Raw genomic sequence first — 24,902 nt, forward strand, 5'->3', positions numbered from 1 at the left:
CCCTGGAGACAACTGTCTTTCCAATGCAAGTCTCTGACTGAAGAAAGACATCTTAGCTCTCTGGAGTAAGAGAAAAGGGTGAAAGAGAGGGAATAAACAGCTGCTGTACACAACTAACTCAGTCACTAACATATTTAAGCTGCTGTCTAAAGTTACAGGTGATCTAACATAGCCTCGTAATTCCAAATGCTAATTTTGGATTGAGCTAAAGCATATTTCGGATAAAGATTTAGAGGCATTTGTATGACTTAAGCTTACCTCATTTTTTCCATTCTTGCTGTTATTGTTGCCCTGTGAAATCATTTTTTCCAGAACTGCAAGCAGATGCAAGGCTTTCTCAGCTTGGTAAGTTAACAGGTATAAGTCTACAAGCAAGAAGCACACAGCCTGGGCAAATTTCTCTTCTGTGAAAAGCAAAGAAGAAAAATTGGTTTTACAGTTCTAATACCAATCCCTCCAAACATGGATGGAAAACAAACCTACTATAAAGTGCCATCTATGCAACACTATGAGAAAAATCAATATCTTACATAAGAAAAAAATAATGTAGCTATGTCCAACCCACAGCTAAGTACATGCACTGAAAAGAAAGCTCATTTATTCAAATGGCATCAGCATAAAAGCGCAGACTAAAGACAGCTCAACAAGTATTTAATGTTCATAGGTTCTGAGAACTGATCTAAGTAGATCAGCACCAAAAATGCTGCATCCAAACAGACAGAGCCATATGCAGATGTAGAATCCCACAGAACTCACTAAGATTCTGTACAAACACATCTCTGTTTAGCTGACTTCAGAGTAAGTCCCAACTACACAGATTGAACACTGGGAGGAATTGAGGCAGAAACACAGCAGCATTTACTTAATTTATTGAGACACACACACACACATCCTTCAGCCTTCTCACTTATAAAATTTAACAAGGATTATGAAATTATTTCAGACAAGTATGGTAATTCTACTACACAAGATATCAGAGCTCATAAAAGTTGCAGACTTTGTATTCAGGTATAAGCACATACAATTATGTGCTACCTAATAAAGGTATTTAAAAATGAGTGCCCTGAAAAACAGACACCCACCCATGAAGTTGCATGATGACTCAAAACATTAGATTTAAAATAATTTCATGAGCTAGTACATTATTATTTACATAAATATTGTCTCAAGTTGAAAGAATCCATTTCATTTTCATAGCACTTGTCTGCTAAAGCTCTCTGAAGCACCTTCCCCCAAATTAGTTTGTTGTCCCTGATATAAGTAAAACATATTCTTGATTCCAAACCCTATCTAATTTCTTAAAACCATATTAAGCAAATTAAAAATTACTTGTCTCATAGTGAAAAAGACTGAATTGTCTTTTTGTAGTTCTTGAATGGACAAGATTCTTCTTTCTGCCTACATACCAAAAGGCTCTATGAACTGGTACAGCTTCTCCCCAACAGATATAGCTTCAGTATACTGACGGAGATGGTACAGGATAACAGCCTGATTGTAGTACAGCATACTGTTCTCAACATCATCCAAACCATCCATTTCTTCAACAACAGAGTGAACCTAAAAAAATCCCAGTCATTTCATTAAACTTTCAGTACCTACAATTTTAAAGTATCAAGTATTTAAAAAAAACCCTCCAAAGCTACGAATTTCTTTATTTCAAGGTAAATTGTAACTTACTGACCTAATAAACTTCACTGTTGTTATACAATGAAATACAAAACTGTCAAGAATAGTAAAGTAATATTTTCCACTTTTTTATCATTTCACAAACTATTTCACGTTAAGGAACTTTCTATTGAAAGAACATAGCAGGTCCTTCTATTGTTATAATCTCAGACCAATTTCAATAATAGTTAAAAACACAACTACAAAAGCTGTCCTACAAGATTAAACTGACTCAGATGTTTATAAGTTATGTTACTTTCTTATTTTGCTAAATCTATGGGACAAGGGCAGAGGTTTTACTCCTATTTCACTCAAAGATGCTGCCACCATTAACAGCACCTAAAATCAAGTACCACATCAATACAGCTGCATTACCTGGTTTTTCAGCTGGTTAAGGGTTTGTCTCAAATTGTCTGTGGTAGTCTGATTACTTTTACAGAACTCTGCAACAGCAGTATTCAAAGTTATTTTGTAGTCATCTTTGTTTATGTCTTGCAGGGTATTTAGGTGTTGTAAACAAGCATCATAGTTTCCAGCCTGTAAATTGCACATATACCAGAAACATACATTAGTCCTTCCTTTATCAATACAAGTGAACTAAATGTGTATACACATATTTCATTATTTATGCAGATTAACATGGATGAGAAGCAAGTCTAAATGTTGAAGACATATCCAAACTTCAAAAATTATTTGGTGGAATAAGGACAAATCAAATAGCTGATTATTATTATTAACAGACATTTCCATGGAAAGTGTTATTCTCATTTCTCCTACCATATTAAGTTTCAAGACTGTTTCCTCAGTTTTCGTAATCTTTCCCTAATCCATGAACCCTGAGCAGCTGTAGTTGCTTACACAGGTTCCAGCCCAATATTTTATGTTCAGTCTTCAGTTCATCTGAATATATAGTGATTTACAATTTAATCTACAGAAGTTAGCTCAAGAGAGATTGGAAAAAGGAAGTGTCAGTTTCCCAGAGTAGGTATAAGAAACATTTTTACAAGCTTTAGCTATTGGATGAAGGATTCAATCACCTAGGAATGCCTAAACAGAAACTAGGAGCCAAACATGATGCTCCACTGATGTGTGATCTAATGGAAAAATCCCTTTCTTTGACCACAGGAAGACTTTAATGGCATCAAGAAATGAAAGAGAGACTCCTCACTCTTTCTCCTCACACATTAAGCCTTGATAATGCTTCCCTTTCAACTGCTAAATTCCTACACAGGAATAATCCCATTCACCTCTGCCATATCAGAGTTACTCCCAATGTGGTCAGACAGATAAGCAGATGCATTTCCATCTCTGTCAATGGTTCACACCCAAAAGCTAAGTTCTGGAGTACCACCCTCCACTTACTCCTCCTTTTCAGGTGCTGTTCCACAGAGCTTCTCCTGGACTGCTGAGTAACTTCATATTAAGGGCAAAATACAACAGAGAAGAGCTCTGTGGTCCTTCTGCTATCTCCAAGAAAGTTGCCATTCTGCAGCTCCTTTCTATGGAACCACTCCAGTTCCTTCAGTCTCCCAGGCAGGCACAGCTATACAGCTTAGATGTAGCAGGACACTGACACATTTTCACAACTCTAAGCACCAAGAGCATGGATTGCCTTCTGATCACGTGCACAAACACAGACACTTGCAACTCAACTGCTGACATGCTCTTTAGTTGAGACAGCTCATCTCCCAGTGGTTCTCCTCCTGTGCTCACACTTGGAGCTTCTCTTCAGTAGTTTTCAGATCACAGCAACAAGGCTTCTAATAATGTCTGGTCTACAAACTTTAAATGCTCAGGTTATTTTGTGATGTTTTCCATCAGCTAACAGTCCTTTATGCCACTCTACTAGACAGGATCTAGAATATCATACTCAATTCTGTCAAGACTGAAACTGGATGTGCAATATGATAAAGCAGCACGTGAGGCAGTCCACAATGCTATCTGGAGCTACTCAACAGCAAGAAATTGGCAAACAAGGCATCAAATTAATTCTGCTCACATCTGTTGCCACCTCACTCCATGAATTCAGGGAATTATTGAAGCAAGAAAAAACTTGACAAGATAAACCCAATACACTGGACCAGGATAAAAGATGAAATTGTTAGCAGATCAAAAGTATTTTAGGCATTTAGATGTATGGGCAAGGTGGAAAACAAATGACTCTCTCATGTGTCTTCAGTTCTCAGGATCAAATGCCACTGATTAAAATGTTATTGAAAAAGAGTAATTGAGCTAGACAGTGTTCAAGAAGACATTTGTGAACAACACAGTGTTAAGAACCAACCATATGCACTTCATATAAAAAAATGAGTGAAACATAGAAGTACTGAGTGAAACATTGAAGCAAGAATCTCAAAAGACAACACTTAAATTCTTCCCTGACTTATTTCAGAAATTTAAAACTGAATTTAAAGCAAGGCATTTTGGAGACAGAGATACAATTGAAAGGAAAAGCAATTATACTTCCTGTCACACTACATAAGACTAGGAGACAACATAGAGAAAGAAATAAACTGAAAGACCTGGTACCTGAACTTTAGCACAGAAGATAAAAAATCTTCCAAGACACACAAAACAAGTAGTAGATACTGCCTGTAGGTGTTACACATTCAGAAATGTTTTATTGCAAAGTGACAGGACATTATACAACACTTTTTGTGAAAGAATATAGCATGATGCTAAAACACAAGTGTTTGTTTCATTACTGTTTTTTAAATACATGAGGGTCCTTTAAACACTAAACCACCGTTTTTAGCTTAATGCAATTAATTCTTCCAAGAAATCATGCACTTCCAATGCTGATGCAGAAGAGAAGCCTCAAATAGCTTTTAAGGCTACTAAGTTTGAGAATCAAGATTAAAAGTGCTCTTGTTCAAGTATCCTGTTCAGTCTTCTCACACCACAGCAGGCAGAAAATACACATGCTGTCTTTATAACACAACTAGAGCTACTTTTAAAAGTCCTCTTAATGCATTTGCAACTGAATTAAGAAAACAGGAAAAACAATCACACAAGCCCACTTAGCAGTAATGTGGTAACTTAGAAAGTCTCAAAATCTGACTTTGTCTTACCTGAAAAGCTTGTAATGCACTGCTCGACAATTCCTTTTCCTGATCAGTAATCCCAGAAGTACCTGCTCCTTCATGTTTTTCAGTACCTTGATCTGTAAAAGTGAACAGAAGATTATAACAAAGTTTGCAAGTGTGATAACAGCTGTGTAGCTTAAAAACTTTGTTTCTTCCAGTCCTCAAGGTCCTCCTGCCAATGCAAGTAATTTTCCAGATAACTGTAGCAGTGTCCCAACTACACTATCTATATCCCAAGTTACATCTCCTACCACAATATATCAAGTTATTCTAGACTCCTAGTGAATTCCTCTCCATGAAATGTAAATTATGAACAACCAAGGTCCTGCAAGTTAACTTACAAGCCATACATTTTAGATTTCTCTTTAAAGCTGAAACCATACACTAGGATTGTCTTATTTTGCTCAAAAGTCAGCAGTGAAGGCCATGCATCATGAAATATGTACCACAGTGTGTTAGATGAAAACCCACACAAAATACTGTATAGTGCTTCCTAAACAGCAAGCAAGGGATACTCTAGGGTGCAACAAAAACCACAGTAAACAATGGAACTTCCTCACAGCTCCCTACTTTGGAAGAATATTTCCCCAAATAAGAGGCTGCACTTGAAGCATCATTGTTAATAATCACTGATTACTATTGATCTACTATTAAAAAAAAACAAAAAACAATCTATACATTTGTATTCTTCAATAAACTCCATCAAATGCTCTCTGGTGATTATATTGCAAGGCACAAGCACATGCTGCCTGCTCACTTTTTCAGCCTCACTCCAAATCTTATAGATCTTCCTTTGAATCACCTCTCTTCCAACGTGAGCAGGAGCAGTTTACTCTCCATCTTCCTCACAATTTATTCCCAGAATCTTCTCCAGTTCTACTATACCATTTTCCAGATGAAGATAAGAACAACATGTAGCAACTATGATGGTGGCCCCTTTATGCATTCATATAGCAATGTAACCAGGTTTTAATTGCCTTCAATTTTTTATACTGAATTCCTAATGACTTATGTATCAGTCACTATTGAGCATATTTTTCAGAAAGAAGTCTACTAAATCCTTTTGTCATCATGTAATTAAGAATTCAGTGAAATTGCATTAAAAAGCACAGTACACACATTCCATGTCAAAGAAGCTGAAAAAAACAAACCCCTCCACTAAGCCCTTCCTTCTGCTGAACACAAACTACTGAGAAAAAATAAAACTACATAACCACCAGACTGGAGAGAGTATTTCTAGGAGCATTAATTAATGTGCTAGAACATACAAAAATTATTTTGTGTTTTTGAAACAAAGACTTTATAAACCAGTAACGGTTTCTGCTTCTGCAGAAAATTATTTCTTGAATTTCACAGTGGAAGATCTGCACTAAACACATTTTGCTATCTTAATAGACTATGTAGGCTATGTAAACTTCATGCCTGCTTTCTCTTCCCTATAATTCAGAGATATAATGCAAACTCCGCTAATTTTGTTTTCACTTTGAACAAATGAAAACACTTAGCTGAGAGCTCCTCTGCAAAATCCATTCCCCATCACCACCCATATATCTGGATCTTCTACTACCAACCATGAAAATTTACAAATATAGGACAAATAACAATCATAAGGAGCAGTCAAACCTCAGAAGATTAATCATATCATATCCTCAGTAAAAACAAAACAGACTTAGTAATCTGTTAAGTTTGTGCCTATTGCTGGGAAACAGTGAGATTCCTTCCACCTGCAATAATAGTATTTCCCCCTGCAATTAAGCAAGAATTGTAAATATTTGGTTGGGACTTTCATCCTGCATTAAGATGTCAACAAAGTAGAGATTCTAAAATCTCAACAAATCTTACAGCAGCAAGAGTAACCCATTGTTATTTGGACAAAATTCAGGGTTCAGCAATTTCAGTACTCTGGAGGGATGGATCCTCAAGGGCCTACACCTGCTATGAAATCTGACTGCATAATGCATTGATCAACACTATTTGCACTGCCTTGTCCTTCAAAAGGAAAGGCAAAAGAGAAATTTAAACCACAGAAAAGCTCAGAACATTTCTGATGTGCCAAAAGCTTTCCACAGTGAAAGAGGAAAGGAACAGGAAGTACCTCTGCTTCAACCTAAATATAGCATAGATCTGATTCCAGCTCTAAACCTTGTGATCATACAGATGAACTAAAAGCTCTCACTCTCCAAGGATCTTTAAAACAGCAGCAAATAATCAAATGCATCTTCCCTCCAACTTTCATGCTAACAGTGGCATTATCTGCTTCACTTGCTCAGCATGCCTGTCAGATTGTGCTGCTAAAGGTAACCACAGTGCAGCCTTGAGGCTCTAAAGCTTTTGAAGCTGACAACAGTCCAATCGGATTCCTCACATACAGGTTTAGGAGCAGAGAGCCATCAAGTACCACCTACACTACTGATTACTGCCTTTGTATGCAGGTTTGTAAGACCAGCTTCTCAAAGGAAGTCTGAATTCTGAAATAAAAGGTCTTCAGTGAAGTGACAGATAAATCAAGAGATACTTGTCTAAGGTCTGCCACAAAAACTACACTTACATAGCTTGGTTGATGTAATTCCTAAGGAAAAATCAGGACAGGTCTCCAAACTTCACTGTCTCTCTAAACTTGTTGGTACATTAAACAAACACAAATCCAAAACACAAAATGAAGCTGGGGACTACTTTAAGCAAAACCACAGCTGCCTCTGTAATTCAATCAACCGCACCTACTAGCACTCAGTAAAGAAAGCAGGTTTGTGAAACCTGAACTGGAAGCTTATCAAGAAAAAACTACAATCCAGCTGATATAGTTCACAGCATAGCTCCTTCCTTTGAAAAAAAGGGCAACAAAACACTTTGGCTATTCTGTACCCTTTTTGTCCAAACATACCTAAAACTTGTTAAAGACCTGAAAGCCACTCCAGATGTGATACTGCCATTCGTGTTTAGACTGGGATCTACTGCTTCAGCTGATCTTTGCTATCAGAGTCCCCTGAAAGCTGTCTGGCACAAGGTACTGAAAGGAACCCACAATTCCAGTGAAGTGGCAGGGGTGGTGGGGAGGGAGTGCTCCTGCTCTCTTGGCTGCAAATGGCTATCCCAGTGATTGCAAACAGAACTGCTACTTCCATGTTCCTTGAAGCACTTGAAAGTGAAACAGGTAGGAAACTTGTTCCCTGGCAAAAGAAACAGCATGCCTTGCTCACTTGGGCCCCGTGACCTTTGGCACTCTTGCAGAAGCACGTGGTGTAGGTAACACATGGTGCACCAGACATTTCCAATGTGCTCCCATCTGTACAGCAGCCACAACTATCAGTTGAAATATCCAGAGCAGTGCAGATTCTCTACTTCACAAGTGAGAGAACTTGATTTATCTCTGTAATTTGTATTTAAATATGGACTTGTTTGCTTAACTTTTCATTTGTCCAACTTTCATGAGTACAGACCAACTCTAAAACTTCTGTAGGTTCATGATGTGGGGCAAAAGGGGCAACCTGGAAAAGGATGTAAAAATCAACTGCTCAGATTTTGATCTGGAGGAAGCTGCTGCACTGAGCTGGAAGTTAAAGAATCAAGCCAGGAATTATCTTCCTGGCTATCAGTCCTGGGGCTGAACAGCAGCAACACTTCGTCACGGAGGCTGGTTTGCTTTGCACAAGCAGGAAGCTGCTCCTGCTGGAGAAGGAACATCATGGTGGACAGCAGAACTTCGGGAAAATGGTCTCTATGAAAGGAGAACAAGGAAAAGAGTGAGACTGCCACCTGAAAAGGAAGACTGCTCTCCTCATGGGCTTGCTGCCAGAATCTCATAAAAGCAACAGAAGTCACATCTCCCACATACACATACCTGAAGACACCTGAGAGTGACTGCAATCATTATCCTTCTCATACCTGCTCTCCGTTTCTCCAAGGACTGCTGTTCCTGAGCTCTCCTGTTCCTACGCCCTGCAAATTACATCTTGCATGAACTGTGCTGTTGAACACCAGAGCTTCTCTGGAAATATTTTTAATTTCCAAACTCTCAAGAAAGAGATTATCCCTCTGCCTGTAAAGGGGATATCTATCACATGACTCTTGCTCCAAAAGAATTTTGAAGGGTATGAATCCCAGCCCGCATTACAGGATAACAGTTTGTGGCACCAAGACTTACATTTTCATTTTCGTATGACTACCAGTATAGGTACAATAGGCTTCTTTGGTGCTGTGCAATAAAAAGCAAACATTTCTCAGTAGAAAGCTACCTATAGCTCGCTGCTATGAACAAGTGCAGCATGTAGAATATCTTGCCATAGCTCACATCTTTGATTCATTTCACACATACTTTTAAGAAAGTAAAACTGAAAAGTTCCTTCAACACTTCCAAGAACATCAACAAAAAAGTATTAAAAACTTGATGCCAATTTTTTTTCTTGTAGTTTAGCAGTCACTTACAGTTCTTACAAATAAACACATGACAGTTTAGTAAACATCACGCAGCACAGTATACTTATTTTCCCTGTAATTTTTTTCCCAAATACTGAGGCATTGCATATTTAGCATCCAGAGAAAAAAATGCTTAAGGTGATTTAAAATAATGCTCCTGCCACATAAAAACAACTAGAAAAAAAAGATGACAAGAACCAAGAAGGAAATGGCATGAAGCTGTGTCAGGGCGGTTTAGGTTGGATATCAGGAAAAGGTTCTTCATTCGGAGAATGTTTGAGCACTGCAATGGATTCCCCACTTGGCACAGGAAAAGGTTCTTCATTAGAGAATGTTTGAGCACTGGAATGGGTTCCCCACTTGGCACAAGCCCAACAGAGTTCAAGAAGTGTGTGGAAAACACTCACAGGCACATGGTGTGATTCTTAAGAGATGTCCTGTGCAGGGCCAGGAACTGGAATTTGTTAATCTTTATTGGTCTTCCAACTCAGGATACCCTACACTTTTATTAAGCAGACCTATACAATTCTATAAGTAAGGCTTTCCTCCACATCACCCTCTTCTCCATCCCCCCACAAGCTGACATCTGACAGCTTGACCTTTCCTGCAATGAAGGCTTCTTACATGACAGGGAGCTGTACAGGAGATGGATAAGCAGTAGTTTAGCAGTGCTACCCAGCAACTGTATTTGAGATTTATTCTGTCTGTGTACCAGAACATGGCTCATGTTTTAGTCCCGGTGATTTCTCTCTGCAGTGTCTTTTCAGGCCCGAGTTCAGTGAGGACGCACTCACCGCCTGAAACCAAAGCAGCACCCCTGAGGGAATCGGGCTGAACTCCAGAGATTCAGCAGCACAACCAAGAGCTATAACCCCCCTCATACCTCCTGCATGCCCCAGTCTAACAAATTAACCCAGCAGCTCGACTTCTGTAGGGGTTATTAAGCTCTGAGTGACACAAACACACAACACCCCCCCGCCAATACGAACGTAGGGCCCTCCCCACCGAGCCCTTCCCGGCCAGGAGGGGGCAACAGCTCAGCGCCGCTTGCCGAGGGCACGGAGGGCCCGGTGCGCACCCGGCCCCGCGGTGTCACGGGCCCCTCACGGGGGGCACTACCGCTCCGGCGGAAGGGCACGGCACACGGCCGCACAGGCGGCTTTCCCCCGGCGCCGCGTGTCCCTGCGCGCCGGGCGGCGCGGGCCGGGGGCCGCCCCGATTCGCCCGCCGCTTCCGGGTTCCCGGCGCGCCCGCGACGTCCGGTGGTTGCTGGGGCAGCGCGGATGTGACGGCAGGACGCGGCGGGGGCCGGGAGCGGCGAGCGAGGCGGGGCCGCCATGTTGGCGCGTGAGGGCCGCGGTGCGGCGGTGCGCGGCGCTCCCGCCGCACGGAGCTCGCCCGCAGCTGCCGGGCGCTGTCTCGAACGGGGTTTGTCCTTTCTGCCCCGCTGAGACGTGCCGGCTCTCATCGGTGGATGTAAATATCTAAAGGTGGGGTGCTAAGAGGGTGGAGTCAGGCTCTGCTCGGTTGTGCCAAGCTGTGGGACAAGAGGCAACGGGCAGAAACTCATCCGTGGGAAGTTTCACCTGAACATGAAGATGAACTTCTTTACTGTGCGGGTGACCTTAACAGATTGTCCAGAGAGGCTGAGGAGTCTCCGTCGCCAGGGATATTCAAAAACCCCCTGGACACGATCCTGTGCGGTGTCTCCGGGATGGCCCTGCTCGAGCAGGGAGGTTGGACCCGCTGAGCCCTGTGGTGCCTTCCAGCCTGACCCACCCTGTGATCCCCTCCAGAGCAGCAGCCCTGACCTGGAGCCTTCCGTTCAATGTGTTCTCTAGTTTATGTGGGTGGATTATCAGGCAGTTGATCTAAAGTGTTGTTAAGGTTCTTCTCACCATACTAATTAATGGCAATAAGTGCCCTGTGCAGGCTCAGTGCCGACATCCCATATTCCTTCCTAAGTGGCTGTTTGGGCACTGCACACCCAAAGGTGGCCAGGGGGACAAAACCCTCATCACACTGAGGAGCCCAATTAGACTTTTTAATGGTTGTTATTATATTTCTTATTAAAGTAACAGGCTGGGATAAATGGCACTGGCATAATAATGAATAGTAAAGATTCTTAAGTGTTTGTGTCCAGTTCCAGGCCTCTCAATTCCGGAAGGACAAAAAGGTTCTGGAGTGGGTCCAGCAAAGGCAGTGAAGCTGGCTAAGGGTCTAGAGGATAACAAGGAGCAGCCAAGGGAGCCAGGGTTGTTTAGCCTGGAGAAAAGAATGCTCAGGAGTGACCTTATTACTCTCCACAATTGCCTGAAGGGAGGGTGTAGGGAAAGGGATGTCAGGGTCTTCTCAAACTGTGCCAGGGGAGGTTGGGCATCATTCTTCATGGAGAGAGCAATTAAACTTTAGAATGGATTGCTCAGGGAAGCAATAGGCTTGCTGCCCCTGGAAGTGTTTAAGGAAAGACTGGACATAGCACTTAATGCCGTGGTCTGGTTGACATGCTGGTGTTCAGTCATAGGCTGGACTTTCTGATCTCAGAGAGCTTGTCCAAGGTAATGGATGCTGTGATTCTGTTGTTACTTGGATCTGCTATACATAGTATTTTAGCACTCACCTTTGCTACGATGTATCTTAGTAGGCTCAGCAGCCACTTCTTGTTCTGACTCTTGGGCACAGACTCTGTGGATGAGTGCAGAGGAGCCAGGTAGGGGGGGTCTCTTTTGACCCCTCATAGTTATATTTACAACAGGAAGTAGGATGAGGTTAGAAGGCACCCCAGAGATGTCCCCTTCAAGCACCAAAAAGTTCCCTGTGTCTCCATCCCTTGGAGTCAGGCTCCACAGACACAGGGACAGTTACCCTTAATGGCCATCATCAGCGTGCACTGTACTTCTTCTGTGTCACTGTGGGGTTCCTGCCACACACTGCTCCCACAGTGATAGCCAACAGTTATCTGTTGATATTTCTTCTATTATTTCTCCAGATGTGGTTCTCAAAGATTTCTCCCACTCCTTCCTCATTTATTCCTGTTAAGCATCACTTTGTTTTCCTACTTGTGACAGCAAGTGTAGATACACTCGGTTCTGATTAAGAGGCTTTAGTTGGTAGGTTTTTGTCTCGTTGCCAGCAGACAACACTTGTCAAGGCAGCCCAGAATGTCTCATGCACACTGCACCTGTGGCGTGCCCCTTGCAGTTAGGGAAGAGTTGTCCTTGGAAAGTCAACAGCTAAAGGGATTCAGTGGATGCAGGATTTCTTAGCAGTCTTCTTGCAGTGGCTTCCAGTGACAGTGTTCTCCCTAACTCTGCTCTCAGAGAGGTCAGGTTTGTAGGTAAGGAAAAATTTAACACAGGGAAACAGCTGGGAAGAAATGCACTGTTACACACACCAGCTCTGAACACCTTTAAATCACAGCTTTTAATGAGCTTACACCAGTAACATGAAGGATTGTGAAAAGGAACAGGATTATTTCAGGAATTTGAAGAGCAGGATGATTCTTCCTATTTTGTAATTGAAGTTCTGAATATTCCAAATTATGTCTAATAACTTACTATTTATCACTGCTTCTTCAATTCATCTTCACTCAACTTTGATCTTCAGGCTTTTAGACACGTATATGAAATAATGTGTCTTAGACATATATATGAAATAATCACACAATCCTTATTCTTACATATCTTAGAAAGTCTCTGAATTTGTTGTATCTTTTGTAAGAATGAGCTGTTAGACAAGACCTGTATGGATTTGTGAGTATCTGCAAGTTGCAATAGCAAGTACTCCTAATGTGTATATATTTAACAGTGTAATTATTTATTAATGTTGCCATTCTATTTATTTATATGTGCATGTATATGTAAAAACCATGCTGTTTTGGTAAGAAATAAAACCTATAAAGGGAAGGGCACTGTGCTACAAGTGTAACTGCATATTCTCTGATTTTATCAAAACAAGGAAGTCACCAAAAATCTATGCTGAGTGACCAAGCCAGAATGGCCAGTGTAGACCTGATGTGAATGTCCATGTCTCTGTCTCCCAGGCTTGGTCCAGTGTTTATTTCCAGTGCCTGAGCAGGAACCTGCTTGCTCCGGAGCATGTCACATCAGCATGGGCACTGCAGTGAATTTGCCGTGCCTACTGTAGCTTTTCTTTAACAATCATGTCAAAAGCTATTTAGCTTCAATTGTGGCAGCCCTGGTATCCAGCTGCTCCTCTTCCACATCGTGACATCTAGAGGACAGTAAGAGTTTGCTTTATCCATGTCTTGGCTTGAAAAGACAGGTGTCTGCAAAGGAAGGCAGGAGCCCCCTTTGAAATGGAAAATGTAAACCCCCTCCCTCTGAGTTATTATAATTTTAAATTAAGGGGCTCTCAGGCAAAGATGTGGGAGCAGGAATAACAGTTCTTTACTAGGAAAATTAAAAATACAAATGCAATAGTACAAAAAAAACCACTGACAGAGTCAGAATACCACCTGACACCCTGTTGGTCAGGGTGTTGGTAGCAGTCCCATTAAATGGTGGCTGCAGTGCCCCTGCAGTGACAGGTGTGGTTCTGTTGAAGCAGTGATCCTGTAGAAGGATGTAGTTTTCCTCTGATGGTCCAGTGGTGGTGTAGACAGACCTGGTCTTCCTCTGGGAATCTAGTGGGAAAGGGCTGCTTGTGGTGCTCCAAATCTCAGATTATATCCAGGAAGGAAAGTTTGGCTCCTCCCCCTGGGCAGGGCCTCTCCCAATGGGATGATGTAATTTTTAGCAGTCATGCAGTGAGACTCAGTGGCCCATTAGCAGCAGATATATCCCAGAGGGAGGTCATGGAAGAGATAAAGAAAACTGCCCCAGCTGCTTTTGACAGGTGGCCCAATCAACAGTAGATAACTGCCCCACCTCTAACAGATGGCAATAGAATACACCCCCCCAGCCACATCTTGCAGCCTAAGACAATCCATCATGCCATAATTTTACCACAGGACTTGTTTACCTGAGAGGTATTTACAACAAGCTTTGGTATAACTTCCATCATCATTTTGCCATGTCTGCAGCTGGTAGTTCCAAAATAATTTATCTTTTTCCACTTCTAGGGGGCAGACAAAGTAATTTTTATCAGCTGGCTTTTTTTTCAATATGGATTATTTTTTAAAGGAACTTAAATAAAATATCTTCTTATTAATACTCAATTGATTATATGTGTGTGGAGCTTACTGAAGGAAAGGAAGAGACCTGTCCTTTATTGCAAGTCAAACACACAGTCATGCAATCAAAAATGTTGACATTTTTCCTTCAAAAATATTGTGATAGCTTCACTACTTTCCTCTAAGGAAAGAGGAGCAGGTTTCTTGCATAATTGTTTCTTATGTTATACTATTGTTTCTATGTTATACGAGTTTCTTGTATCATTTGCATTCTGCTTGGGATCTCTGGTCTCAGGGAGGCAGGCACGCCATCTGCTGTGGAAGATACAGAATAAAATCAAATACCATTTGTGAGAATAAAAATAAATGTAGGGGGAAAAAAAAACGCCTAAAATATTAACTCTCCTGGAATTTTGTTTTTTCAGGAAAGAAATTACCACAATTCAGGCTTTTAAAACAAATCTCATTCTGAAGAAACTAAACATGGTACACAGATGGGCAGTTTTTCTAAGTTTCTTTTGCCCATTTCTAGGTTAAATTATTAGAAGCCCAAAGAAGCCAACTGTAACTAGTAATTTCAAGGACAGTGGGGGGAAGTGTCAGGAGAAATAAAACCTATCTGCTCTGAGACAGAGTAGTCTCAACATCTCATTCCTGCCTTGCACACTACCTTCCTTTAGCAGACTAGATTAAGTAGAAGTAGACCAGGGTTTTCTCTCTGCTTTCGGCCTCAAAAAGCAAACTTTTCAAGGCTCTATTTCAAGCCCTTGGAGACCCAAACACAGCAATACAGCAATCTCCTAGCCAGCCTTGCAGCTGTAATGAGATGTAGATAACCTCTCCACTGATCATACCAGCAAGACCTGGCTAACAGAGGAGAAAATCAGGATTTGGGGCATCCCCAACCACTGCCAGGCTATGGAAGAGAGAAAAGAGTATGACCATCTCCAAAGGGACCTGTGAAAATTACATGTTTTTGCCAGATTCCACAGTATGAAAATCTTAGCAGCACTTTGTTTGCCTAATATATTCCAAAAGAGAATTTAATAGAAGAAATGCTTTCTATGTTATTATTAAACCTCCCTCTCCTTTGCCACTCTAGTTTAAAAGCCATTACCCCCTAGGTGGCACTGTCCAATAAAACAAGGCATGTTTAAATATGGAATGATCATTAAGAAAGAGTCATTAAGGTTGGAAAAGACCTTCAAGATCAACCTGTGGCCAAACACCACCACAAAACTAAACCATATCACTTAGTGCCACGTCCAGTCATTTCTTGAACACTTCCAGGGATGGTGACTCCAGCACCAGGAGCAACAGGTTGTAGCAATGCTTGACAACCCTTTCAGTGACAAAATTCTTCCTGATGTCCAACCTGAACCTGCACTGGTGCAGCTTGAGGCCATTTTCTCCTGCCGTGTCACTGGGCCTGGGAGAAGAGGCTGACCTCCATGTGGCTACAGCCTCCTTTCAGGGGATTGTAGGGAGCAATAATGTCCTGCCTGAGCCTCCTCTTCTCCAGGCTAAACACTCCCAGCTTCTTCATCTGCTCCTCACAGGGCTTCTGCTCCAGATGCTTCATAACCTTTGTTGCCTTTCTCTGGAGACACTCCAACACCTCAATGTCTTTCTTGGAGTGAGGGGCCAAAGACTAAACACAGAACTTGAGGTGCTGAGCACAGGGGGACAATCACTGCCCTGGTCCTTCTTGGCCACCTGGGAACACTGCTGGCTCATGTTCATCTGGATGTCAACCAACACCCCCAGGAACTTTTCTGCTGGGCAGAAATTCTTGTTTACAATGTAAACTAGCATAAGTATGTTGAATGTAGCTATTAGTCTCAGCTTGGTAATCCTCTTTTTCTGAATCTGTCTCTCAAAGTCAATAAAACATGCTGCTGTGAATCTCATTTAAATACAGTATTTTTACTTTCAGAGTGCTATAGAATATATTTTCCTGGAAAATTATTGTGCATTGCATGTATTTGTTCTGTCTGTGCTCAGTGAATAAATCAGCAGAGGCTGTGCTTACTTTAGCAATTCATTCAGAGCAGCAGGAGCAGATTGACAGCTGTAAACTGCAGGGGCTGAGGTTCCTCACAGCTTCAGTATATTCTCACACAGAAGTTATTTTGCATCTGGTGGGAATTGGCCCAGTACTGCACATCATCATCACCTATTTTGAAACTCCCTGAAAAAAAGCTCTCTCACAAAACTTCCTCGACCACAGGACCTCTCAGAAGCAGTAAGTTCCCCTCTCACCTGTGTCCCGTAAATATGTTTCACATCAGTCTCCACTGTGTACATAAAGACTTCACAGGCAGAAGGAAGCCCTCTTTTCTCACTCCTCCAGGATTTGAGTGACACTGTTTTACTAGTTTCATATCCTGCTCTTCACCCTGGTGCTGGAAACATGAATTGCTTGGTGGTACAGGGGAGGAGGAATAGCCTTTGCCCTCCAGGCACTGTAGCAGTGCCAGGAAAACACCTTGAGTACACCCTTCTTACCCCTTGCTTTCACATATAAAAGAAGGAGACAGGATGTCTTTCTGACAGTGTTTACCACTGTGACAGCTTTGGTCACAGCCAGATAGAAATGCTGAGCCTAGGAGAGAAACAGACAGACAGGATGTTGGGATGTGGAAAGAGAACAAGGGTGCAAACCTTCTGAGAGCAAGGGGGTACCACTGAGAAACAGGGAACTGGAACATAAGGGATTTAAAGAAATGATGCCACAATATCCTCAATTAATTTCTGTAATTCCCTTTTGAGAAGAGGTGCTCTGATTTTCTTCACATTGTAGTACCTGGTAAATAATTCCATCATGTACATCCTCTTTGCTCATTCAAGATCTCCTCTGATTTTCCTTGTATATGGTATTATGTGTTGTCCTTTCATTTGGCTCTCACATCATTATCTTTTTCTGGTAATGGGTTTAAGTCCAGACATTATCCAAATTGTGCCATGTAAGGCTTTTCTAGGATAAGAAACAAAATATGGTTTTATATAATCTAGTTCATTTTTCTCTTCTGATGTCATCCAGAAGAAATCTGCCCACCCAATTACAATTACTCTGGCAAACAAAGAAGTTGTGGGAGGAGAACTATTCACATATCAGCATACATTTGGGGTTGTTTACCTTCCTGTACAGAAGGCCAGCACCAATCTTACAGAACTTTGGTTTCCAGTTCAACTCTAAAATTGACTGGAGCACCTTTATTTCAACAAAAGTATGCTAAGACCCAATCCATAACTTGCAGAGGGGCAAAATTTCCAGAGTTACCCAGTTAGGAGTAAAAGGTCTCTAAAACATTTTGTGATTACATCAGTGCCTTTTAGTGCAAGCAGGAATTGATTTATTCCTAACAGGAGGATGTCTGCATGATATATGTGTTTATGTCCAGTGTGTCAGGAACTACTTTGTGCCCTTCAACATTACACAGCTTTGACCCTTTTTAAGACACAGAACTAGAAAGCAAATGTACTTGTGATGAATCAGAGGCTTTGAGGAAACATTGGTTCTTTCAGCCCAGCCTTAACAATTCTTCATGTGCTGGCCCAAGCTGATATGCACACTTAGTAGGAAACTGGATTTCTTTGGTTTGCAACAAATAGGAGGATGGAGCTTATTAGGAAATTATATTATGTCCCTAGGCACTGAAAAGGTAAATTCTTCCTAGTGACTTGTTTGTTGTAGTTATTATTCTCAGCATTTCTCCAGACATTCAGAAATAGATTATTTCTCTCATGAGAAGTATAAAGCAATTTTTTTTTCATTAAAGAAACAAATTATTTTGCTGATAAAGCCTATATGAGATGTTGCAAAAGCCAAAAAATGTGTTCAGTACAGTTTTTCTACCTTAACAGTGTGCAGTAGAATTTTTATGTATGTTCTCATTATTTTTCCTTTTTTTTTTTAAAGCTCTCACAGGCATTTGAGTAAATTTGAAGTATTTTTTCCTCCAAAACTTCTAGGAGCTTAGAAACATAAGACTGCCACACAATTTGTTGAAAGATGTTAAGTCTTTAGTGATGGAATTGTTTTTTAAGAAATAGGAGGGGGTTTTATATATTATTTGCCTAAGATTGTAGGCTTCTGTAAAACTTGCATCTAAATGTCATCATGCTGCACATCTGCAAATCATACTGAGATATCCCTTTGTTTGTTGTGAAAAGCAACAGGAAATACCCTGTTGGCAGCTACTATGTTCTCTGTGTGAGTCTGTGAGGTTCTGACTCAGACAGTCTCCAGTTCAAGTCAAAACCTCAGGTTTTAATGATACATGATTAAATACAAAGAGGGTTTTGTTGGTTTTTTAATTAAATTTTAACTTGCTGTGTTACATCCCAGGAACAAAATACTGCATATGATCCTGGATGAATGCAGGACAAAAATCCTAACCCATATATTTTCTTTATTTATAAAGATTAATGTAGACTTTTTTATTTCAATAGTTCATGTTGACTCTTGAATTTCCAAATGTATTTGACTGCAGTAGTAATTTCTGAAAGCTATTTTAGCTTCTTTCTATCTGTCCTTCCTGCCTAATCTAAGTCAGTTGTAAATGCATGTGGCTTCAAAGGAAGGAGGAAAAAAGCATAATGAAAATAGCCTATGTGCTTCAAAATGTTAAAAAGATGGAAAACTATTTAAAGAACAAAACATGTCTCAGGAGCTTGAGAATCACTGTGGACTGACATATGGTAATCGTATGTCAGCATATGCCTGTGCTGCTTCTACAGCATATCTCCATTTGCTAAATTCTATTTGTGTCCAAAGCTGTAGCAAGAAGATCAAGTTTCAATGCAGTTAAAAAAATGTACAAGCATGATGATAAGCTTAATTTTTAGTTTTCTGTAGAAGCAATCCTGCATATTTTTATTCTTTCCTTGTTTCCTTGCTCCTTTTTCTGATTTCAGAGACCATCTTGACACTTCAATTTACCCATCTCACTCCGTGTTAAATTCTTAGTATCAAGAAAATTTGGACCAGCTCCAAGATTAACAAGTATTTCTTGGGGCAGGAGGGAGGAACATTCAAAAGATGCAGTGTATAGAAACATGTAGAATTAGAAGAGGGGAAACAGTTTCAGTTTCCTGCTCTAAATCTAGTAATTTAATAACCTAATCACTGAGTCATTGTGTGTATTTGTTTCAGAAATCCCATTCTGAACTAAAGAAATCTCCCTTCGGAAAATTTTGCTGAAGTTAATATAATTTTAGTTTCAGTTAAGTAGGACTGTTAGAAAAGTGCTGGGAAATTTCAGACACAAACTAGCTGTGAGTTACGAGCTAACCCCAATTCTCATGTTGCTTCCTAAGAAATATTCCTTCCTCCATCTCAAAGCTGAGGATACCTGTTTTTTCCAGTTTTGTAACCCATGTTAAAGCTGACAAACTATATATTTGACTCTTCTGGCTACTAGAAAACAGGTTATTAGGAGCTGCAAATAATGTTGACAATTAACAGTAAAAATACTGAGTATTGTATATGGGTCTAAGATTCCTTCCATTCCTACAGTGTAAATGTAAAGCATTTCACTTAAGGATACTGCACGACAGGGAAATAGGTTAGAGCAAGAAAAGATGGCAAGGGTAACATTGTGTTGTTTGGGTTACAAAGATAAAGTAAACGGAGCACGTATTTCCTTTCTATCTGGAAACAAGCAGTGAAGAATTTCAATTTCCAGTCAGACAGGCAGGGAGTGGATTCTCCTCTCAAGATAAACCCAAAATAACTTTGCCAAAGAATGTCTCTAGATTGGCACTGCTACAGTCCAGATGAGAAATTCCCCCACATTTCTGAGTCTCAAGCATGGATGAACACAACAGACAAGTAAAGCAATCATTTAATCATTCAGTTCCATTAAATAGGACATTGGTTAGCTATATGTGTCAAGAGCTAGGAAAAGGAGAGCTACTTTGAACATGCACAGGCCTTGGCATTAGAAAACCACCATGATTTCTGCCCAAGGATTGCTGCACTGAAATCTCTTAGAGGTTTCTATCGTCATAACCCAACGCTGTGGTGGTGGTTGAGAGGCTGTGCAATGGTTGCTGCAGTTTCTGCTTCGCTGCAAAACCTTGTAATGACATTAGCACATATTTTACATTCTGTGAGGGGAATGCTTCCCTCCTCCTCCTCTCTGCTGCTTAGAAACAGTGAAGAGATGAGATGTGACACTTGAAAATGCTACAGCGCTGTGACCTCACCGGGGTAATAAGATGGTCTTAGTGGAGGCAGAAAATTCAGCTGCCTGAAGTACTTTTGCTTCGTCCAGCTGGTGTCCTACTGTCTGCAAAGCTGCTTCCAGACAGCAGAGCTTTGTTATTCACTTGACTTTACCAGCCCTTGTCAGAGTTAATTGGATTTGTGACATGGTCAGATGTTTATTTCTTGATTCTGTTGTCCCTTGCCTTACAGAACACATATGCCAGGGGAAACAACAGTACATCTAGCAAATACCAAACTATGAAGAGATACATAGAAATGATGTCCAACTTTTTAGGACATAAAATTTAAGGAAATGTGTGCTTAAAATATTTTTCCCCTCTAATTTATGACAATATTGCTACTTAGCTCTGATTTATTACAATAATTAAAGCAGTTATAAAACCTTTTGTTTAAATATTTCCACAGCTCTCTAGACAGTCAAATGTCACATTCATTAATGTGGTCATGTATAAATGCCCAACTAAACCTTATTGTATCTGAATGCTGTTTTGGGGAAGAATGCACATAAATCACATAAACACAAGGTTACATTTCCGGTAAAATCTCTTAGTTTATTAAGCATTTGAAAAACTTACGCTCTTATGAAAGCCACTGCCTACAGGCATAATTTTATTATACCTTCCTTCGTGTAATAACTTCTGTTTTGTATGTGAGATTATACATGATAGTAGTTATACAACTCACTTTTTAAATCTTTGCTACTATTACAGTAAATGTTTTAAAATACAATGAAAAAATGTTCATTAAGTTATTGATACCTCTAAATTATTTAAGTTAAAACCAAAAAAAATTATTTAATTTACAACTGCTAAAAAAGCATGAATTTTGGCAGAGAATCCCAGAGAAGGTTTTATTCTGAAATGCAGTCTCCTTCTTACGGAAGTTTTGCTTGGATGAGAGGCCCACACGTGACCTTAGAGAACAGATAAACACAGACACATGCTCACAGCACTCTGGAAGTCACAGTGGATGCAGTCTTTTCTTCAGGCTTGAAATGAGTAAATGAATCACAGCTTTTTGTACAAGGAGTGTATAGAAATACCTGAACATTCACTCATATGCCAGCATGAGCTGAATTTCATAGATGTTATATGGTAGTAACAGCAGGAGGAGAGGGGGAGAGAGAGACAGATTGACAAAGCAGTTAAGCATGGGCTTAACTTTAAGTTTGCATCCAAATCCTCATGAAGTCAACAGCTATGCATTTGGAGCTATGCCAGGGTGCAGCTGAAGATATGACCATCATAGTCTACTTTATGTAAGCATGTTGTTACTAACTTTGTAAGCAGAAATGGAGTTAGGCAGTTATTGGTAATCTGTGTTGTAAAAAACATGTTGGCAAAATTTTTATATTGGTTAGTGCAAGAGAGTAATAGAATCAAAGAGAAACTACATGCCATGACATCAGCAAGAAACAGAGTGTATGATTTGTTTCTGTTTCATTCTAATGTTATTATTAACAGACTCCCAGTGCTTTCAATACACATAAAGCTGCAGCAGCACAAGGTCAAATCAATTGAGCTTGGTGTCATTTTGGGTAGCTATTTGGAAGCATCTGAAAAATGCACAACAAGGCACTCCAACATACTGTACTAGCTGAGAAACAGGAGAGGATTTTTTTTTTTTTTTAATTATACTGCTTCCACATTTTGTACTGATTTTGACAGGCCATTGGTTCCCTAAATAACGCAGTGTTTAGTCTTTCACCTCTTGCACTGTGAGGTAACATTTTATAAGCCAAAATAATGTCCACCTAGACTCTGAAACTGTTACTCTACCCCACTAAGAACTTCAGGAACAGACTTACTGCCTTTAGTGAGGCAAGGTCTGAAGTAAAATCACTAAGCAAATTTGCTGAAAAAGTTACTAAGCTGGAGAAATTTTATCAGAATACCATCTTCTATTGTATCACTGTTCGTATTTGCCAAATTAATTACAAGACTTTCTTATGCTCTACTGTCTTACGTTAATTAAAAATTCTTCATTACATTTCCTTGAGGACAGTCATAAAAAAGATATCATCTCCAGACAGCAGTCTATAAAATATTTGGTGTATCACAGTTCCTTCACAACATTCACACGTGCTTTTCAATATCATTATTTAGCTTCAATAAAGTTGAGATTGATTGATTTATTTACATGACATCTAGCAGCAATCTACAAGCAATAGCTGGAACAGAAAAAACAGTTCTTCTCCAACCCTGCCTATTATTGTGGAATTTAGTTTTGGAGTAGAGCTCCATTATGAAAAGATAAGTTTTCTAGCAAGCTATTTAAAATGCAGAAAAATATTAAAGAATAATCAGGAAAAGGAAGAAAAATTGCTTTGTGCACTTTTATTATTTATTATTTTTTATTTATTATTTATTAACCCGAGTTTGCACTTACTTTGATAGAAAGAGTTACACATCCCAGAATGCTCCATGCTCTTAAATTGTACTTTTCTTAGCCCTAAAAAGATAGTATAAAAAATACTGGGGTCAACAACCATGTACACACCAGCATAAATCTTATCAGCTTCTATTTATTCTTACAGTTCTTTCACAATACATTATTAATACCAAGGTTGTATCAACTACCATGAATATCTAACTGATTAAAAAATTGCATGTTAGTCCACAAGATATTGTTGATGTCTGATTTAATCTCAAATAAGATTAGATAGTTGGGCGGGGGGATTGTGAATCTTTTAAGATAGAAGGAAAGCACAAAACCTCAACAAAACCTAATGCTAATGTCAGAAGCCAAATTCCAACTTAAAAACCAACATTCCTCTAGACATGCTGCTGCATTTTGTGTGATTTCTTCATAAACCTTCCTCAGAAGCAGGACTGCCACAAAGTGATGTGTTAAAGGCACCCATCCCTGCTTTCAGGTACCAGGCCTTCCTTAGTGACAGAAATAGGATGTCCACTTATGAAACAATTTCTTAAAGAGCTACTAAAAGCTGGCACAAGATAAAACATTTCCAGGCCTGGAAGTTCCTTAGCTTGCAGCCCTGCCAGGAGGCACAGCCCCTCACCCCAGGGTGACAGGGACCCTTTGGGGAGGGAGTCCATCTGGACACCTGCTCAGGGACCTGCAGCCCTGCAAGTGCTGCCAGCCCTGCCGCAGGGGCAGCTGCAGCTCTGGGAAGGCTGGGCCACCTGCCAAGCGGATGGGGAGAAAGCTGGCAGGCAACCAGCAAGTTTCTGGCAAAAAATTTGACAAGCTTGGGTTCCACAAGATTTCTCTTTTAAAACATAAGAATGCTACCCTCTCTTCACAACAAAACACTAAATAGTTTATGTTAGGAAATGCGTTTTGTAAAAGTCCATTTTCTCCCTCCACTGAGTAAAATTTAACTTGACAGTTTGTGGTGAAGTTCAGATAAAATCAAACATTAAGGAATATATGCTTAATGAGAAAAATTAGTATAGAAATAAATAGAACCACACAATCTACCTGGTACGTCTGTGTCATCTGTTGCTTAAGCAGTGCAATACAGGGCACTGTAGAAATTCTGCAATTAGTTCTAAGAAAAACTGAAATATCACAAACAGTGTATCTGCTTACCCATGGCACTTCCTCAGGGCCACAGGTAGGCAGACATTGACTGGAACAAGGGGTTAAAATCTAACTCTCCCAACTTTTTATTGACTTCCCTTAGCTAGAAATAGAAAAAACATAATGTGATTTCCTGATATAGTTCAGTATGAAGTTGTCTCAGCACATTTTTTAATGTGTACTTTAGACATAAATTAGCACATATTAATGTTAATAGAGTTGTAATGCTTATTGTGTTTGAGGTAGAACCTTCAGCTTGGGCTGTGCAGTTTGCTTACATATTTAAAAGAGCAGGAAAATCTACAGTCCTCCTACTGCCAAATAGCATAATAATTAAGTAATTAATCAGCAACTACTTAGCTCTTGAACTAGCTAAGCTAAAGAATTCTAGCAGCTATACTTTTGGAGTTTGAAGGCTGAATCCACACTGATGGATCCAATATTCCTTCAGCACCTGTGTCAGTGCTTTACACTCTGACAGGGTGGCTGACAAGCCCAACCCAAGTTCATATTGTTCTATGTTCATACATTGTTTTGCAGTCAGGAGTTCACTATAAGGAATGCTGACAGAGTTGTCCCTTGTGAGCATCTACATCTGACTGAATTTGGTTTTCAATATTCCCCCTTCAGCTTTAAACAAATGCAAGTTTCATGCAATCAGCTAAGTATTAATTAGCCTGATGCCTATCAATTGGGGGTAAAATAACTTTATGCCATGTTACATTCCTTCAGCTCTTATAAAGTGTGAGAACCAGTTTCAGCTGTTATATGCACTTGAACTTCTGCTTTTTTTGTGCAGGAACCTAAACAATCTGTTAATGAA

At 40.1% G+C, this 24,902-nt stretch overlaps 1 protein-coding gene across 3 annotated transcripts in view; it reads right to left on the reverse strand.

Annotated features, from left to right (window-relative positions):
* CNOT10 (CCR4-NOT transcription complex subunit 10) overlaps window positions 1-24,902 on the reverse strand; it is a 58,931-nt gene that overhangs the window by 22,080 nt on the left and 11,949 nt on the right. For 2 of the 3 annotated variants that reach the window (XM_039711420.1, XM_039711429.1), the window contains 5 exons: window positions 22,922-22,984; window positions 4,737-4,828; window positions 2,041-2,202; window positions 1,407-1,557; window positions 259-404 (listed from right to left, as the gene is read on the reverse strand). In XM_039711420.1, the coding sequence (XP_039567354.1) occupies window positions 259-404; window positions 1,407-1,557; window positions 2,041-2,202; window positions 4,737-4,828; window positions 22,922-22,958 (588 nt within the window). In that variant the 5' untranslated portion in view covers window positions 22,959-22,984. Of the gene's footprint in view, window positions 1-258; window positions 405-1,406; window positions 1,558-2,040; window positions 2,203-4,736; window positions 4,829-22,921; window positions 22,985-24,088; window positions 24,108-24,902 lie in introns of those variants that run through there. The other variant, XM_039711411.1, reaches the window with a different exon arrangement.

This window comes from Passer montanus, unplaced genomic scaffold (genome assembly GCF_014805655.1).
Source record: "Passer montanus isolate IOZ18808 unplaced genomic scaffold, ASM1480565v1 scaffold10, whole genome shotgun sequence".
Taxonomy (NCBI): Eukaryota; Metazoa; Chordata; class Aves; order Passeriformes; family Passeridae; genus Passer; species Passer montanus.